Source organism: Pelophylax lessonae, assembly GCF_965119305.1.
Source record: "Pelophylax lessonae genome assembly, chromosome: 1".
NCBI lineage: Eukaryota > Metazoa > Chordata > Amphibia > Anura > Ranidae > Pelophylax > Pelophylax lessonae.
This window is the reverse complement of record NC_138768.1, coordinates 399,273,069-399,291,892: the sequence shown is the minus strand read 5'-3', so window position 1 is coordinate 399,291,892 and position 18,824 is coordinate 399,273,069. Positions and strand designations below refer to the sequence as shown.

Sequence of the window (18,824 nt, the reverse complement as noted above, 5' to 3'; positions counted from 1 at the left end):
ACACAAGTCATATTGAAATTTAATGTTATTAAAAACATTATTACTGCAGCCGCTGTAATTTTCTGAAAATGCAATGCAATATGGCTACCTGGAGGAGTTCTGTACACAGAATGTGTACTGACCACACCCCAAAAAAATAATTTCCTGCTTGTGTGATTGGCTCACCAATTTTCCCAGAAGTCTGCCTAAGATACAAGTCAGATTTCTGGCATCCCCTGCAACAAAAATTTCATTTTTAGTGGGATACTCCCAATAGGAACACGTCTAAAGGGATGCAGGCCCAGCAGATTTCCCCATTAATGCTCTGCAGGTGCACAGCTGGTTGATAATTATGAAACCACTCCCATTAGACCCACTCAGCACAAAGGCACAAAAGAACAAACAGTGATTTCTTCAGAATAACAAAAGGTAGGAATCAGCAACAACGTTTGTTATAATCCTTGCAATGTACATAGATCACCCAGAGGGGAATGTTTTTTTTTCTCAACAAAAGTGGAGTTACGTTTTAAGAAAAAGTATTCTGGCAATTTGGTTACTTATTCTATCCACCCCTATTGGTTTTTAATCTGGTAAAATAACTTTGTCTTCATCCTGTCTCAGCCTGTGTTGGATCCTCGGTAGACAATGGAATGGAACAATGTTATATAAATCTTGTTCTATATTGCTGTATATTGTCATTAAATCCCAATAAATACTGTAGCTACAGAAACAAACCTGTACAAGATGATACCACAATTAACTCTAACCACAAGCCATGCAACATCCGGGTGTGTTCATGCAAACTGCATGGAACATACAGTGGCAAGAAACAGTATGTGAACTGATTGGAATTAACTGGCTTTCTGCAGTAATTTGCCATAAAATGTGATCTGATCCTCATCTAATGCCCCATACACACGTGCAGATTATCTGCAGACTTTTGTCTGCAGACTTACCAAAACCATATAATATGAGGTCAAACCTAAACACTTTCAATTTGTATGCAATCCGGCAGGCCCTTGCACTACATAGAAAAGGTAAGTCTGCAGACAAAAGTCTGCAGATAATCTGCACGTGTGTATGGGGCATAAGTCACAACAGTAGACAAACACAATGTGATTAGGGCTGATAACACACAAATTATTAATTTATTGATCAAACCCATTAAACATTCTGGGCTGGAAGATAAAGTGAACACTTTATGTGAGTTAATAGCTGGTTGAACTTCCTTTGGTAGCAAGCAAGCAAGCACTTCCGGTAGCTCTGGATCAGATGTGTACAACGTTCAGGAGGTATTTTTGACCATTCCTCTTTACAAAACTGCTTCAGCTCAGACACATTTGTAGGATGCCTGGTGTGAATGTCTCTTGAGGTCATTCCACAGCATCTCTATGGGATTAAGGTCTGGGCTCTGACTGGGCCACTCCAAAAGGTGCATTTTTTTTCTGAAGCCAGTTGTGTGATTGGTTTACTTCAATGCTTAGGATCATTGTCCTGCTGCATAACCCAACTTCTACCAAGGGGTTCACATACTCTTTCTACTGTAAACAAATCATAAGGGATCCATTCTTAAATTAACACAATTCATGGTTGAATACCAGTATGCTACAGTCACCAGATATCCATTTCTGTTGTATGGGCTATACAGATCCCAAATGCTCAAATTTTGCACGCTGCTTATCTAATATGGTCACAGGGCAGCTGGAAATAATAGGCGGAAAAAGATTGTCATTCTAAAGTCAACCTATAGGGCTAAAAGGTGGAAAGTAAGAAAAAAGAAAAGTGCCATACCAAAAAAAAAAAATCACACTTCTATACAGTTTCATGGCTAAGTTCACCTATTAAATAACATTGATTGTGCAGTAAAGAGGTCATAGTAGGTTAAAAAAAAACATTTCACAGCTTGGAAAAATGTTTTTCGTTTAAATGTTATAACTGTAGGCCACGACTGGCCTAAAAACTTCTATTGTAAACAAGTAGCCTTAGGCCCCTTTCACACTATCCGTCCGTCGGACGGATTCCGTTTTTCTTAGCAGGGGATCGAGCCGCCGATCCCCCGCTGAGCAGGAGGATGACAGCTGTGTCTCCGCGCTGTGTGCGGAAACACAGCTGTCAGTTCCCCATGCATCTCTATGGGGGAAATCGGATGGAAACGGACCGTCTGTCCGTCCACAGATTCTCAATTGGATTTAGGTCTGGACTTTGACTAGGCCATTCTAACACATGATAATACTTTTATCTAAACCATTCCATTGTAGCTCTGACTGTATGTTTAAGGTCATTGTCCTGCTATAAGGTCACCACGCCCCCGGAATCCTCTGATAGTGAGAATGATTCCGCCCACGTCTGCAACTGCGCACAAAAAGGCACTGGTGGAAGCACTGATGGTATCTGTGCGTGAGACCTCGAAGATGGTCACAAGCCATCCAGAGTGGCAAAGATGTTTCCTGTCCCTGCCTATTTTGACAGAATTGTTGCTAAAGAGTGGGGACGACCAAAGCGCCCCCTTGGGGTCCCTAAGCGCTTTACTAGGCGTTACCCCTATGAGGAGTCCCTTATTAAGAAGTGGACTGTTCACCAGTGGTGGACCCTCTGGTTTCCAGATTGAACAAGGCAACCATGATTCCAGTTGAAGAGTCCCCAGCCTTTAAGGAACTGGCCGACAGGAAGACGGAGGCTGTGGCCCGCAATATGTACACTCTGGCTGGTTCGGTCCTGAGGCTGTGACCTGAGCCTTTGCTGAGCTGGCGGACCAGCTGGTCCAGGGGCTGCAGTTTATCTGTGATGCCTCTTTGGATGCGGTTCCCCTAGTGGCACGGCTTTCTGTTTTGGCAGTGGTTTTTCTGCGTGTCTTTTGGCTCAAATGCTGGTCTGCAGACCAGACTTTTTAAAAGGCCTTGACTGATCTTCCCTTTCAAGGAGATTGCCTGTTTGGAGCTACCCTGGATGACATCATAAAAGGTCTCACGGGGGGGGGGAGGGGGGGGGGAGTACCTTTCTTTTGCAGGCTACTTAGGGCAAGGAACCTTGATGTAGACGTGGGCCTTCCTTCTCGGCTCATAAGAAGTTTTTTCGTCCTTCAGGGTTGACTGACAAGGGCTCGAAGCCTTTCAGGACCACCTCTGGAGGATCCAAATGAACCTGGTCTGGCAAACCGAGACTGGGCTTCTCCAGACCCACGGACAAGGCTCCTTCAGCATGAAGGTGCGCCCTCACCGGTATCAGTGGTGCAGCGATGTCTTAGCTGGTTTCTGGACCCGTGGTCCAAGACAAGTGGGTCCACATAGTCATTCAGTCTGGCTACAAGATCAAGTTTCGCTCTTGTCCCCCGGCAAGGTTCTTTCCTTCCAACTTGCACCTGTCCCCGGATTGCTTACAGGGTCTGTGTTAGGAATGCTTCCTGAGCACACTGATGTGTGTCATGATGTGCTGTCTGCAACCTAAAGGGTTAATCCAGAGCAGGCTAATTGCAATAATTGGCAAACAGGCTGCCTTATTTAAACAGCTCAACAGCACTGCACATTGCTGTGTTGTCTTCAGCTTCCTGTGTTCTGAACCTGCTTCCTGTTGATTTCCTGTCTGATACCTGTTGACCTTTGGCTCGTCCCTGACTTCGCTTGTTTGCTGCCTGTCCTGATCCTGGCTTGTTTTGACTACTCTTCTGGATTCTCCTTGTCGGCTCATCCACCTTTGGACCTTGACCGGTTACCCCCTGGTGGGGCGACCCTGGGGACCGCGACCTGGTATCCACCTGCAGCCAAATCCATCCTCACCTTCAGAGGCCCTGGTGAAGACCGGTGGATGCTTAGACCCCGCACCTCAGGTTAGCCTGTGCTACTCACCTCGGGTTTCCAACCAAGCTCCGCCCACCGGCAACGGTAAGCCTTCTCTGCACGACAGGCTTCCACCTGCCTCATAACAGTACAACACAGCCATGTCGGAGCCTGCAAGAGAGGCCTCACCGTTGGAGGAAATTTGCCAGCACCTCGCAGCCCTGTCACAAGCCGTGAAGACCCTCCAGGATGGTTACACACAGCTAGAGGGGCGATTACAATCCGCCACTCTCCCAGGGAACCCTCCAGTGTTATCAGCTCCGTCCACCTCTGCAGCGTCCACAGGATCTGCTCTTAGTCCCACGGTAGTGATGTTGCCACCGGAACCCCGTGTTCCGAACCCCGAAAAATTCTCCGGAGACCGGGGTAAATTCCGAGCCTTCCGTAATGCCTGCCAATTGTACTTCTCCTTGCAGCCCCAGACCTTTTCCCTGGAGGTCACCAAGGTGGGGTTTGTTGTTTCTTTGCTCCTAGGCGAGCCTCAATCCTGGGCCCATCGGCTTCTAGAGGAGAGCAGTCCCCATCTGGACTCATTATCATCATTTTTTACGGCCATGGCTCAACTTTATGATGATCCGCAGCGGTCCTCCACCGCAGAAGCTGCACTTCACGTTCTCCAGCAGGGTCGCAGGCCCGTCGAGGACTACGTCACCGACTTCCGCCGCCTGAGTTCCGATACCTCCTGGAATGAGGCGGCACTGCGCTACCAGTTCCGCCTGGGCTTATCTGAAGGACTGAAGGATGAACTAGCCCGAGTGGGTATACCTGACACCCTGGAAGATCTGATTTCCCAGGTCATTCGGATCGACCGCCGGCTCCGGGAGCGCCGGGCAGAGCGGCCTCCACAACAGTTTCGGCCAACCTGGATGCTGCCACGGGTGACTACTCCCGCACGTTTTTCCCCGACTGGACCAGTCCCTGTCTGTCCTGCTCCTACCGGTGCCACTCCAGATATGCCTGAACCCATGCAACTCGGGATCATGCGACCAGCCCTGTCTCCAGAAGAGAGGTGTCGTCGGCAAATGGGTAACCTCTGTCTCTATTGTGGAGAAGCCGGCCATTATGTGCGTTCCTGCCCTGCAAAACTCTGCAAGTTTCGTTCTGTTCCTCCACCCAGTTGTGTGGCATCTGTTACCAATACCTCTCACCTAGCTTTCCCTGTGTCATTGCAGCTCTCGGAAGGTCCCGTCCCGGTTACAGCAATCATTGATTCAGGAGCCTGCAGCTGCTTTATTGATCGCACCTTCGCTGCTCAACACGGCATACCTCTCCAGCCGAAGACCCAAGGCCTCACCATCTTTCTGGCTGACGGATCCCACATTAAATCCGGACCTGTGACCCAGGAAACCCCTCCTCTTCCCATGGTCTCCTCGTCTGGCCACAAGGAGATGATAAGTCTGGACATTATTGCATCTTCCTTATTTCCCGTTATCCTGGGGTTGCCGTGGTTGCAGGCCCACAACCCGCAGATCGATTGGACCACAGGAGCCATCCAATTCCCGTCATCATATTGCAGAAACTCCTGCCTACCCATGCCGCTCCAAGCTTCCAAAGCCCTACTCTGTCTCGAGTCTGAGCCTGAACTACGATCCGTCGTGCCCCAGGCCTACCACGACTTTCTGGACGTGTTCAGTAAACGGGGCGCCGAGACCTTGCCCCCGCATCGTCCGTATGACTGTCCCATCGAACTCCTGCCTGGGGCTGCGATTCCGTTCGGCCGGATCTATCCCTTATCTGAACGGGAACTGGACGTGCTGAAGGATTATGTGGACGAAAACCTAAAGAAAGGGTTCATCCGCCCATCCACTTCTCCGGCGGGAGCAGGTATTTTCTTTGTGGAAAAAAAAGATCACTCTCTCCGACCTTGTATTGACTACAGGGATCTAAACAAGATCACTATTAAGAACCGCTACCCCCTTCCTCTGGTTCCCGAGCTTTTTCAGAGACTCAGGTCCGCTGCCCTGTTCACAAAATTGGACCTTCGTGGGGCCTATAACCTAGTCCGCATCCGAGAGGGGGACGAGTGGAAGACGGCTTTCCGCACCCGGTTCGGACATTTTGAGTATCTAGTGATGCCGTTCGGCCTCTGTAATGCTCCGGCTACGTTCCAACATTTCGTGAACGACATCTTCAGGGATTGGTTGGACATCTTTGTCATTGTATACCTGGATGACATTTTGATTTTTTCCGCATCCCTGGAACAACACCGCGAGCATGTCCGAAATGTTCTCAGCCGCCTCCGCCAGCATGGTCTATATGCCAAGGCTGAAAAATGCGACTTCGAGCAAAGCAGAATTTCATTTTTGGGGCTAATAATTTCCACGGAAGGAATAAAGATGGACCCCCAGAAAGTTTCTGCTATTCTGGATTGGCCTCCGCCATCTGATAAGAAAGGAGTGCAGCGCTTTGTCGGCTTTGCCAATTTTTATAGGAGGTTCATAAGGGGATTCTCCAACATCATCTCCCCTATCACCCAGCTCACCAAGAAAGATGTCCGTTATTCTTGGACTCCTGAGGCCCAGTCCGCTTTCATGATTTTAAAGAAGCTCTTTACATCTGCTCCTATCCTGAGCCATCCAGATCCCACCTTACCCTACCTCCTTGAGGTAGATGCCTCAGAAGTCGCTATTGGGGCAGTCATCTCCCAAAGACAGGGGGTCAAGGACCTGATGCACCCAATAGCTTTCTTTTCCCGAAAACTCTCCACGGCGGAGAGGAATTATGATGTGGGAGACCGGGAACTTTTGGCTATTAAAGCCGCCCTGGAAGAATGGCGATATCTGCTTGAGGGTGCGGCACACCCTATTCTCATTTTCACGGACCATAAAAACCTTGAGTACCTGAGATCTGCCAAACGTCTGCGACCCCGTCAGGCACGATGGGCATTGTTCTTCTCTAGGTTTTCGTTCCACATCACCTACCGACCTGGATCCAAAAATGTCAAACCAGACGCCCTGTCTCGGATGTTTGACAACCCTAAAGAGGTCCCAGTACCTGACACCATTCTGTCTGAAAAGAACTTTCTGCTTCTTCTCACAGGTCTGAGGTCCCGTCTCGAACAAGCCTCGGCTAAAATTTCCGACCCACCGGGAACTCTCCTGTCACGCAGGGATGGCTTGTTATGGGCCGGGGACAAGATTTTTGTTCCAGAGGACGTCCGAGTGGCAGTTCTGGGTGCCTGTCATGATCATCTTCTAGCCGGTCATTTTGGCATCCAAAGAACTCTTGACCTTCTGCAGCGCACCTTTTGGTGGCCCGAGATGGAAAAGAACTGCAGACACTATGTCCTTTCCTGCACCACTTGCTCCCGGAGTAAGACCGCAAGAAGCAAGGCTTGGGGGCTTCTCAGACCACTCCCAGTTCCTGACCGGCCCTGGCAGACAATCGCCATGGACTTCATCGTGGAACTGCCTCTTTCAGCAGGGTGCTCTGCCATCTTTGTGGTCGTAGACCGGCTTTCCAAGATGGCCCACTTTTTACCCCTCAAGGGTACTCCCACCGCGAAAGAGACCGCAGACATCTTTCTCAAGGAGGTAGTAAGACTACATGGTGTACCTACCAGTATCATCTCTGACAGAGGGGTGCAATTCACGTCCCGTTTCTGGAAGGCATTATGTGGGCTCCTGAAGATCGACCTGGCTATGTCCTCATCCTACCATCCACAGACCAACGGTCAAACCGAGAGGACTAACCAGACCCTGGAGCAATACCTCCGTTGCTTCACTACCTTTGTCCAGGATGACTGGGTAACCTTATTGCCATTTGCGGAATTCGCATATAATAATTCCAAACATTCCGTCACCGGGCAATCCCCCTTCTTCGCCAATTACGGGTTCCATCCCTCCTTCCTGCCTGACATCTCCTCTGAATCTGGAGTTCCCGCAGTCCAGGACATTTTCAACTTTGTCACCAGCAATAACAAACTTCTGCGGGAAACGTTGAGCAAGGCTCAGGCAGCGTCCAAGAAAACCTTTGACGAGAAAAAGAGGGGAGAGTTAATCCTCCAGCCCGGTGATCGGGTTTTGCTGTCCACAGCTAACCTCCGCTTGGCCTGCCCGTCCAAGAAGTTGGCTCCCAAATTTATCGGTCCATTTTCAGTTAAAAGGAGACTCAATACCGTTGCTTACGAACTATCCTTACCCGATACCCTTCGGATCCATCCTGTATTCCATGTCACCCTCTTAAAGCCCGTGGTTCCTGATGCCTTCCCTGGCAGAAATTCTGGACCTCCCGAACCTATGATTATTGATGGAGACGTGGAGTATGAAGTGGAGGCCATACTTGACTGTCGGAAGAGAGGTAACCAGCTCCAGTACCTGATCAAGTGGAAAGGCTATGGGCCGGAAGAAAATTCCTGGGAACCGGAGAGGAACATCCATGCTGCAGATTTAATCCAGGCGTTTTTTCTTGCCCATCCTCAGAAAAGCAGTTTGTTGGGCACCCGGAGGTTGCCCTTAAGGGGGGGGCAATGTTAGGAATGCTTCCTGAGCACACTGATGTGTGTCATGATGTGCTGTCTGCAACCTAAAGGGTTAATCCAGAGCAGGCTAATTGCAATAATTGGCAAACAGGCTGCCTTATTTAAACAGCTCAACAGCACTGCACATTGCTGTGTTGTCTTCAGCTTCCTGTGTTCTGAACCTGCTTCCTGTTGATTTCCTGTCTGATACCTGTTGACCTTTGGCTCGTCCCTGACTTCGCTTGTTTGCTGCCTGTCCTGATCCTGGCTTGTTTTGACTACTCTTCTGGATTCTCCTTGTCGGCTCATCCACCTTTGGACCTTGACCGGTTACCCCCTGGTGGGGCGACCCTGGGGACCGCGACCTGGTATCCACCTGCAGCCAAATCCATCCTCACCTTCAGAGGCCCTGGTGAAGACCGGTGGATGCTTAGACCCCGCACCTCAGGTTAGCCTGTGCTACTCACCTCGGGTTTCCAACCAAGCTCCGCCCACCGGCAACGGTAAGCCTTCTCTGCACGACAGGCTTCCACCTGCCTCATAACAGTCTGTTTGGGGCGGTACAAGAACCATTGCTTCAAGGGGTGATTGTTCCGGTTCCAACTTCGGAACCTTTTCAGGGTTTTTACTCAACCCTGTTTACAGTTCCCAGGAAGGAAGGCAAAAGGTGTCCAATCCTGGACCTCAAGTCGCTGAACTGTTTTGTGCGGGGGCAGAAGTTCAGAATGGAGTCCATTTGCACAGTGGTGGCATCCCTGCGCCAGGGGGATTTCCTTGCTTCTAGCGACATCATGGATGCCTACCTTCACATTCCAATATGTGCCAGTCACCAGTGCTTTCTCCACTTTGCTGTGAGAGAGGAGCATTATCAGTTTGTGGCGTTACCCTTTGATCTTGCCTCTGCTCCTCGGTGTTAGCCCTGGTGCTAGCTTTGTTATGCCATTGGAGGATCGCAGTGCTGGGCTACTTGGATGGTCTCCTACTGCTCTCGTGGAAAATCTGGAGATCACAATACAAACTCTGCAGGTATTCGGCTGGATTCTGAATTTTCAGAAGTCTGCCCTGGTTCCATCCACAAAGCTGGACTATCTGGGTCTAACTCTGAACTCGGGGTGGCTTTGTTCTCCGACACTTTGGCTGGGCAAATCCTTCCTCCCCTTGTATTGGACAGTGGTCACCATGGATGTCAGCCTGTCTGGCTGGGGAGGCGTCCTCGGCAAGCATTCTGTTCAGGGGATGTGGACACTGGCAGACTAGAGTCTAGACTACTGATCAATGTCTTGGAACTCCAAGCGATCAGACTGTGCCTGGAACATTGGACTGATCATCTCCAGTGCGCATTAAATCGGATCATGCCACGGCTGTGGCTTATGTCAATCACCAAGGGGGCACAAAGAGTGTCGTGACGGCTCTGGAGGTAGCCAAAATTCTAAGGTGGGCAGAACGGTTCGTTCCAGCCCACTCCGCCGTACACATTCCCGGGGTGAAAAACTGGCAGGCGGATTACCTCAGTCGGCAGGTGTTGGACCAAGGGGAGTGGTCCCTTCATCCTGAGGTGTTTCATCAGTTGCGTCTCCGGTGGGGCATCCCTGAGGTGGATCTGTTGGCATCTTGTCTCAACAGAAAGGTGTATAGGTTTGTGGCTCAGTCACGGGATCCTCTAGCGAATGCCACAGACGCGCTGGTGGCCCCGTGGGCTCAGTTTTGTCTGATTTACACCTTTCCTCCTCTCAAGCTTCTGCCAAGACTTCAATGCAGGATCGGGGCAGAAGGGAATCCGGTCATCTTATTGGCTCCGGACTGGCCTCACCGGGCTTGGTACGCCGATCTGGTGTGGCTGGTCGCCGACGTTCCTTGGAAGCTTCCTCTCAGGGAGGATCTGCTGTCCCAAGGACCGATCTTCCATCCTGCTTTACAGTTGCTGGCTTTGACGGCTTGGCTGTTGAACGCTAGGTGCTGAAGGATTGAGGTTTATCTAAGTCGGTGATTCCTTCACTGTTAAAAGCTAGGAAATCTACTTGTAGGATATGGAAGACGTACATTGCATAATGTGAGTCTCTTGGGGTTCATCCTCGCTCCTTCTCGTGGCTCGGATCTTGACCCTCCTTCAACGGGGGGTTGAACAGAAATTGGCCTTCAAGTACCATCAAGGGCCAGGTGTCGGCTTTGGCGGTCTTCTTCCAATGACTTCTGGCCACACACTTCCTGGTGTGTACTTTTCTTCAGGGTGTCCGTCATTTGGTTCCTCCAGTGTGATCTCCGTTGCCACCTCTGCACCTCAATTTGGTGCTTTTGGCCCTCCAGAAGCCTCCCTTTGAGAATCTTCAGGAGTTTCCCCTGCTTACACTGTCCCAGAAGGTGGCCTTTTTGGTGGTTATCACCTCTGCGCGCAGGGTGTCGGAACTGTCTGCGTTATCCTGTCGTTAACCTTATCTGGTGATTCACAGAGATAAGGCGGTTCTTCGCCCCTGTCCGTCGTTCCTTCCAAAGGTTGTCTCTGATTTTCATTTGAATGAAGACATTGTGTTGGCTTCCGTGTCCCAGGCCTAAACCTCCGAAGGAAATTGCCTTGCATGCCTTGGATGTGGTCCGGGTAATTAGGGTGTACCTGGCAGCTACGGAGTCTTTCAGGAAGTCAGACTGACTAGTTGTGCTTGCGGATGGGCCTCGTAAGGATTGTCCGTTTCCTCTGCGACCATTTCCAGATGGATCAGACAGACAGTGATTTAGGCCTATTCCATCAAGGGTCAGGTTACTCCTTTCCCTGTTAAGGCGCACTCTACTAGGGTGCTTAGTGCCTCCTGCACCTTCCATCATCAGGCGTAAGTGACGCAGGTTTGCAAGGCCGCCACCTGGTCGTTGGTGCACACTTTCACAAAGTTTTATAAAGTGGATGTGTTGGCATCTGTGGATGCTTCTTTTGGCCGCAAGGTGTTTTAGGCTGTTGTTGAGAGGAACTGATCCTCTTTGAGGGTGTATTGTTTTTTTCAGATGGGCTCCAGTTGTTTTTGTTGAGTTCCTCTTACCTGGTTGGCTACTGTTTAGCCTTGGGAATATTTTTGCTGTTCCCACCCCCTCATGTTTAACACTGCTTTAGGATGTCCCAATGGTTAAGAATATAAGGAGTTGTGTCCGTCAGTAAACGAAAGAGAAAATGGGATTTTTGACTTACCGAAAAATCAATTTCTATTGACGGACACAGCACCCACCCCTTTGTGGAGTTGTATTCTTCTGACATTACTTGTAACAAAACTATGTACATATAGCAGAGAGAGGGAGTATATTTCTGGACTGCCCATGGGCATAGCCAGACTTTTTTCCTGCCTGATGTCCTACTCCTGTAGGGGGCAGTATAACCCAATGGTTAAGATTATCAGGAACTGTGTCCGTCAATGAACATCTGAGAAATGGATTTTACAGTAAGTCAAAAATCCCATTTTGAAGAAGTCACCACACATTTGCTTCCTTGAATTCTGTGACACATGATCACTATGTCCTATGAGTAGGCACTGCTGTGTCACACATGTCACAGAGCCTGGTTTCTGAACTATAGAGGTGCTGAGAGGAGGAGTTTCAGGAGGCGGAGTCAGTACAGGAATCACATCTTGCAGGCAGCAAAGTATCATGGGATATATAGTCCTTAGCAGAGGAGAAGCTGCAAAACACACAGGAAAGAGCTGGCCAGCAGACACGCAGAACTCACAACGTGTTGTGAGATTTTTCAAGTCTGCTTATTTTAGATTGTCAAATAAAGCTATTGTTTGTAATGATATCACAATGCTGTGACCATAGATTTCCGTTAACATAATTTTTGTTCAACTTATCGGTACATAAACTTCATACATTTATATTGTGCTGCAGGAAAGAAGATCTTATTCGAGGTGTGGAGGAGGACATTGAACATGAGAAGCGGGCAGCTGAAAACATTATTAAAAATATGCCAGAGGAGAAACAGACTGCTTACTTTTCCATGAAAGCAAAGAATGAGCAGCTTCTAAAGGTGCAGTCCCTACAATAAAAAACAATTTATTCAAAAAAGATACATTATTGTTAGAACTGATCGGAGCTGGCCACACATGTAGCATTTTCTTTTGTGCAATCCACAAAATTATTTACTTAGATAAAAAGAAAGGAGCACCCAGTCTCCAGAGAAATGCCACTTCTAAAATATGGTTCATAGAAGTTTATTTAAAAAGTAGCAACATGTACATCAAGCCAACGCATTTAGGGGAATAGACTCCCCCATTCTTCAGGGCTGTTGCGTACTATTTGGTGAGAACAGTTTCCATGGGTGGTTATGTTGGGTCAAGGTTTCACAAACCAGGATGGCAGGATGCTAGCTTTATGCTGCCTATACAACTAAAGCCTGAATCCTGGTTTCTGAAACCTTGATCCAACATAACCACTCATGGAAAGTGTTCCTACCAAATAGTATGCAGCAACAGCCCTTAAGAAGGGGGAGTCTATTCCCCCAAAACGTGTTGGCTTGATGTAAAAGTTGCTACTTTTTAATAAACGTCTACGAACTATATTTTAGAAGTCGCATTTCTCTGTACACTGGGCTTTCCTTTCTTTAAGAAAAACTAAAAGAACACTGCGCTTAAGGAGAAGCAGCTAACACCTGCAACAACAGTACAAGTTCCAAATAAGAATAATCAAAACAATATGGTGTAGCGCTAAATTTTGAATATAAAAAAAAACACCCTTAACAAATCAATGCGGGATGTCAGCATAAATAGTCCATTAATGAACACATAAAAAGTCCACAGGAGATGGTGATAGCTTAAACCGGTTCCCAAGAAAGGAAATGCTCCAAAAATAAAGGAATATAGGGATCAGGTGTGCCCAGGAGTAAAGATGAATCCACCAAACAATTGTGTGAGAAATGGCTCCTTACCGGATCACCCTTGCCACTAAATTATAGGTGGCTAAACGCCCCTACATGTTTCATGATAACTCGCGTCCTCTGGGGGTTGGTCCTAAACGGCACTGTGCGAGGTCAGGGGCTTATATATGGCTAGAACGCCATATTGGATACTGGCAATTGGCTAATTTCATGGGAACCTGTTTAAGCTATCACCATCTCCTGTCGACATTTTATGTGTTCATTAATGGACTATTTATGCTGACATCCCGCATTGATTTGTTATGAGTGTTTTTTTTATATTCATAATTTAGTGCTACACCACATATACATGTTTTGATTTTCCTTTCTTTTAATAGAAGTCTACATGCTTAAACAACCTTAAGATCGCACAGAAAAGGCAGCAGCCCAGTCCCCGAGAGGGTCCATCGCCACCATCTATCACTGAGGACTATTCACCAGAAGACATTTCTTCCTTTTTGCCCACACAATTACTCACTCAAGACCAGTGACTAATCCAGTCACTCAAGTGCGGATTTCAACACAAAAAAAATTATTTACGACACTATAAGACAGTTTTTTGAGAATGAGGTTATTATGGGCATAGCAACTTTAGCCATTTATTTACATCTAATGAAGTCATTCTAACCTTTCCATTCACTGTTTGGAAGACATTTTATAAAAAAAAAAAAAAAAATAATAATAATTTTAGCTTGGAGGTGGAGGTGGTTAAAATTGTTGTTGGATGTACTAATCCACTTATTCAGTAAAGAAAATACTATAACATTGTATCTGAAAGAGATTTTAGTACTATTTCTTAGAATAAATATAATAATATAATCATGCAGTGACCACAGCAAAAGGTTTTTGGTGTTTTGAAACCTATCTTGAATTTTTTTTTTTTTGTATAAAAAGCTTACTGTAAAAGAAGTGTCTATTTGCGGATTGAAGAAACACAGATACAGCAATATGTAGCGTAAAAGTAACCACAGATTTTTTACAGTCCGCTGTCTGAAAAATGCTATAGAAATCAGTGCCTTTTTGATCATATTGCTCATATTAGGGTCGTTTCTAAACATTTTATAGTGTCAGAGTGTTTTGTAGCCAATATGCTTATGAAAAATATGATTTGTTTGTTCTCTGTAGGAGCTGGAGATTCAACAAGTAGAACTTGACTCATTGACTGAAAAGGAGGCAGCTCTGGAGGCTGTAAGTATTGAATTGGAAGCAAATGCTTTTTGGAAGCAGATTAGTTTATTTATGGAGATATAACCACCAGAGGGCACAACAGTACCCATTTGCACAACCACAAGACATTCATATTACCATAGAACTTGCAGAACTTGACAACATGGTGGCTGCGTTCATCAAAAAGATTCAGTGCATTAATTGAATCCAAACTTGCACTTTTCAAGACAGATAATTTAGCCTGCTAACTGCGTTTTTTTTTTTTTTTTCTTTTACTTTAAAGCCATATAAATATGTTAAGATGAACAGGGTTAAATTGCTCTGAAACCTGTCAATATCTAGTTGGAAATAAAGATCTGAAATACAGTATATCACAAAAGTGAGTACACCCCTCACATTTTTGTAAATATTTTATTATGTTTTCATATGCCAACAGTGAAGAAATGACACTTTGCTACAATGTAAAGTAGTGAGTGTACAGCTCGTATGACAGTGTAAATTTGCTGTTCCCTCAAAATAACTCAACACACAGCCGTTAATGTCTAAACCGCTGGCAACAAAAGTGAGTACACCCCTAAGTCAAAATGTCCAAATTGGGCCCAAAGTGTCAAAATTTTGTGTGGCCTCCATTATTTTCCAGCACTACCTTAACCCTCTTGGGCATGGAGTTCACCAGAACTTCACAGGTTGCCACTGGAGTCCTCTTCCACTCCATGTCGACGTCACAGAGCTGGTGGATGTTGGAGACCTTGCGCTCCTCCACCTTCTGTTTGAGGATGCCCCACAAATGCTCAATAGGGTTTAGGCTGGAGACATGCTTGGCCTGTCCATCAACTTTACCCTCAGCTTCTTTAGCAAGGCAGTGGTCATCTTGGTGGTGTGTTTGGGGTCGTTATCATGTTGAAATACTACCCTGTTACCCAGTTTCTGAAGGGAGGGGATTATGCTCTGCTTCAGTAAGTCACAGTACATGTTGGCATTCATGGTTCCTCAATGAACTGTAGCTCCCAAGTGCCGACAGCATTCATGCAGCCTCAAACCATGACACTCCCACCACCATGCTTGACTGTAGGCAAGACACACTTGTCTTTGTACTCCTCACCTGGTTGCCGCCACACATGATTGACACTATCTGAACCAAAGAAGTTTATCTTGGTCTCATCAGACCACAGGACATGGTTCCAGTAATCCATGTCCTTAGTCTGCTTGTCTTAAACAAACAGTTTGCAGGCTTTCTTGTGCATCATCTTTAGAAGAGGCTTCCTTCTTGGACCACAGTCATGCAGACCAATTGGATGCAGTGTGCATGCGGTGTATGGCCTGAGCACTGACAGGCTGACCCCTTCATCCTCTGCAGCAATGCTGGCAGCACCCATGCGTCTAGTTCCCAAAGACAACTTCTGGATCTAACGCTGAGCAAGTGCACTTAACCTCTTTGGTCGACCATAACAAGGCCTGTTCCGAGTGGAACCTGTCCTGTTAAACCACTGTATGGTCTTGGCCACTGTGCTGCAGCTCAGTTTCAGGGTCTTGGCAATCTTCTTATAGTCCAGGCCATCTTTATGTAGAGCCAAAATTATTTTTTTCAGATCCTCAGAGAGTCCTTTACCATGAGGTGCCATGTTGAACTTCCAGTAACCAGTATGAGAGAGTGAGAGCAATAACACCAAATTTAACACACCTGCTCCCCATTCACACCTGAGACCTTGTAACACTAACGCGTCACATGACACCGGGGAGTGAAAATGGCTAGTTGGGCCCAAAATGGACATTTTGACTTAGGGGTGTACTCACTTTTGTTGCTAGCGGTTTAGACATTAATGGCTGTGTGTTGAGTTATTTTGAGGGGACAGCAAATTTAAACTTATACAAGCTGTATACTCACTACTTTACATTGTAGCAAATTGTCCTTTCTTCAGCATTGTAACATGAAAAGATTTAATAAAATATTTACAAAACTGTGAGGGGTGTACTCACTTTTGTGAGATACTGTACATACTGTGAACATAGACTACCAAGGCTATCAAGGCTTTTGGATTTTAACTAAGTATTTCCGTGGTGCACCATGCCACCCCACTTTAAAATGTCCTTGGGACTGTGAACACTTTGAACACACTGTCCAGGTATTTCCAATCTCAATCATTCTGGCGGCTCTTTGTCTTACACATAAAGAGAAACTAAATGTCAAAAAGTCACGCTGCCACCAGGGGATTCAGCTTGTATCCACACTTGACACCACAGCACTGCAATGCTCAGTCTGTATTCAATCCCTAAATAAGGGTTCCACATGGCCATTTGAAGAACACTGAGAGGATTATTGTACAAATGTAACTGACCATAACAGTGGTGTTTAAACACTTTGACATGCGAAGCTCTTGAGACTCGTTCACACGTTGGTCTCTAAAGAGCAAACTGCATTTAGATTGCTTTTGACAGGCAATGAGCAGCTGTATGGCCTCCTCACTACACAATCATTCTAACATACGCTCCCTGCTTGGGTCTTCTCTCCACCGTCAGTAGTCTGTGGATAATTGTTACACAGGCCAATTAGTGTGGGGGGGGGGGGGGTTAGCAGTTTATTTTTTTAATTTGCAAACTGGAACACTTGACAGTAGCAAATTAAAATATATTTTATTTTTGTTTTGTTACCACAAAGCTCAAAGTAAATTAAAGCCCAGAAAAAAGCTTATAAGGTTTTAAAATGGCAGCATATCACAAACCTGAAATGTCTTCTTTTATTGATATAGTGGTTTTGCTAAACATTTTAATTCTTCATGTGTTGGAGCCATTGCAAATACTGTAGTATGATCTGTGAAAATTAATAACAATTTGAAATCTAAAATTTACACCCTTGTTTGTAAACCAAATATCACTTCCATTTTTAGCTGAAGCCCAACTCCATATGCCCTTTTCAGTCTTTAGTCCTTTAGGCAGGTTGTTCAAGTATAGCAGTCAGATTGAACTTTACTCCCTTTCCTGGTTTCCCTGTTATATCTGAACAGGCAGTTTTTCACTAGGACAAGGTGTTAGAAGTAATAAACCAGTACTGTTGCATATGTTGTCCCTAACATACATAACTGAAAATCTGGCATTGGTTCTAACCCAAGGGTGTCAAACTCAACTTCATTGAGGGCCGCATCAGCATTATGATTGACCAAAAGGGCAGGTTGCATTTGTAATACTAGATATCTAGTATCCCACCCCGTTTACATCAGTTGTCAAGCGTCCCCCCACCCTTTCTTACACCAAAGTGCATCCCTTTACTTTGTGTTGCTTCTGGGGTCAGAGCTGGGAAGCAGAAATTGCATGGTCTGGAGGAGGCCTTAAGAAGGGCTGGAGTTCTACTGCAGCTCTAGGAGAAGCGTGAGGACCGGATTCGGCCCGCGGGCCTTGTATTTGACATGTGTGTTCTAACCCTTAGCTACTGTCTCTAAAACCAAAAACGTTTCCACTAGAGCTGACCTTTAAAGTTGTATATTTGAAGCCCCTGTAGCCACTAGAAGAAAAACAATGAAATGAAAATATATTTAGACTTGGTTCACACTGCAGCAACATGAAAGTTGCAGGACTTACGGTGAGACTTTGCCAGGAGACTTCCTGGTGACTTGAGTACTACTTTAAGGCACAAGTCTGATAGAAGTTGCCTTGCAGTAGTACAAGAACCTCTTCTAAAGTGACTTTAGTAGTGCTAATTAGGACAGCTCTCATTTACTAACATGGGATTTTACATGTCAGGCGACTTGGGGTCTCCCAAGTCGGATCCCGAGTCGCAGCAGTGTGACCTGAGTTTTAATTGTATCTGTTGTTTTAATGTGTAAAACAACTGAAAAATACAATTTATGTATTTATTTATTTTTTTGGTTTCCGTTTGCAATAAAAATTCCTCATATTAATATTAACCACTTCCATACAGGGCAGTTACACCCCCTTCCTGCCTAGGCCAATTTTCAGCTTTTAGCGCTGTTGCATTTTGAATGACAATTGCCGGTCATGCAACACTACCTAAACCAAATTTATCATTTTTTTTCCCACAAATAAAGCTTTCTTTTGGTGGTATTTGATCACTGCAAGGTTTTTTCTTTTTTGCTAAACAAATAAAAAAAAGACTGAAAAGTTTGAAAAAAAAAGTTTTTTTTTTGTTTGTTATAAAATTTTGTAAATGAATATGTTTTTTCCTGCACTGACTAGCACTGATGAGGCCACAGTGGCAGGACCTGATGAGGAGGCACTGATGGGGTGGCACTGATGATGAGACACTAATACGCAGCACTGAAGGGCACTGATAGGCAGCACTGATGGGCACTGATATGCAGCATTGATTGGCACTGATTGGCGGCACTGATAGGCGGCACTGATGGGCACTGATAGTCGACACTAATGGGCACTGATAGGCGGCAATGATGGGCACTGGTGGGCGGCACTGATAGATGGACCAGCTATGATTGGACACAGCTAATCACATGGTAAAGAGCCTACGTCATAGGCTCTTTACCGGGATCGG

At 46.2% G+C, this 18,824-nt stretch overlaps 1 protein-coding gene across 1 annotated transcript in view; it reads left to right on the top strand.

Moving 5' to 3' along the window:
- IFT74 (intraflagellar transport 74) overlaps window positions 1–18,824 on the top strand; it is a 172,643-nt gene that overhangs the window by 86,495 nt on the left and 67,324 nt on the right. The window contains exons 9-10 of the mRNA XM_082247043.1: window positions 12,133–12,271; window positions 14,282–14,344. Of these exons, the coding sequence (XP_082103169.1) occupies window positions 12,133–12,271; window positions 14,282–14,344 (202 nt within the window). The remainder of the gene's footprint in view (window positions 1–12,132; window positions 12,272–14,281; window positions 14,345–18,824) is intronic.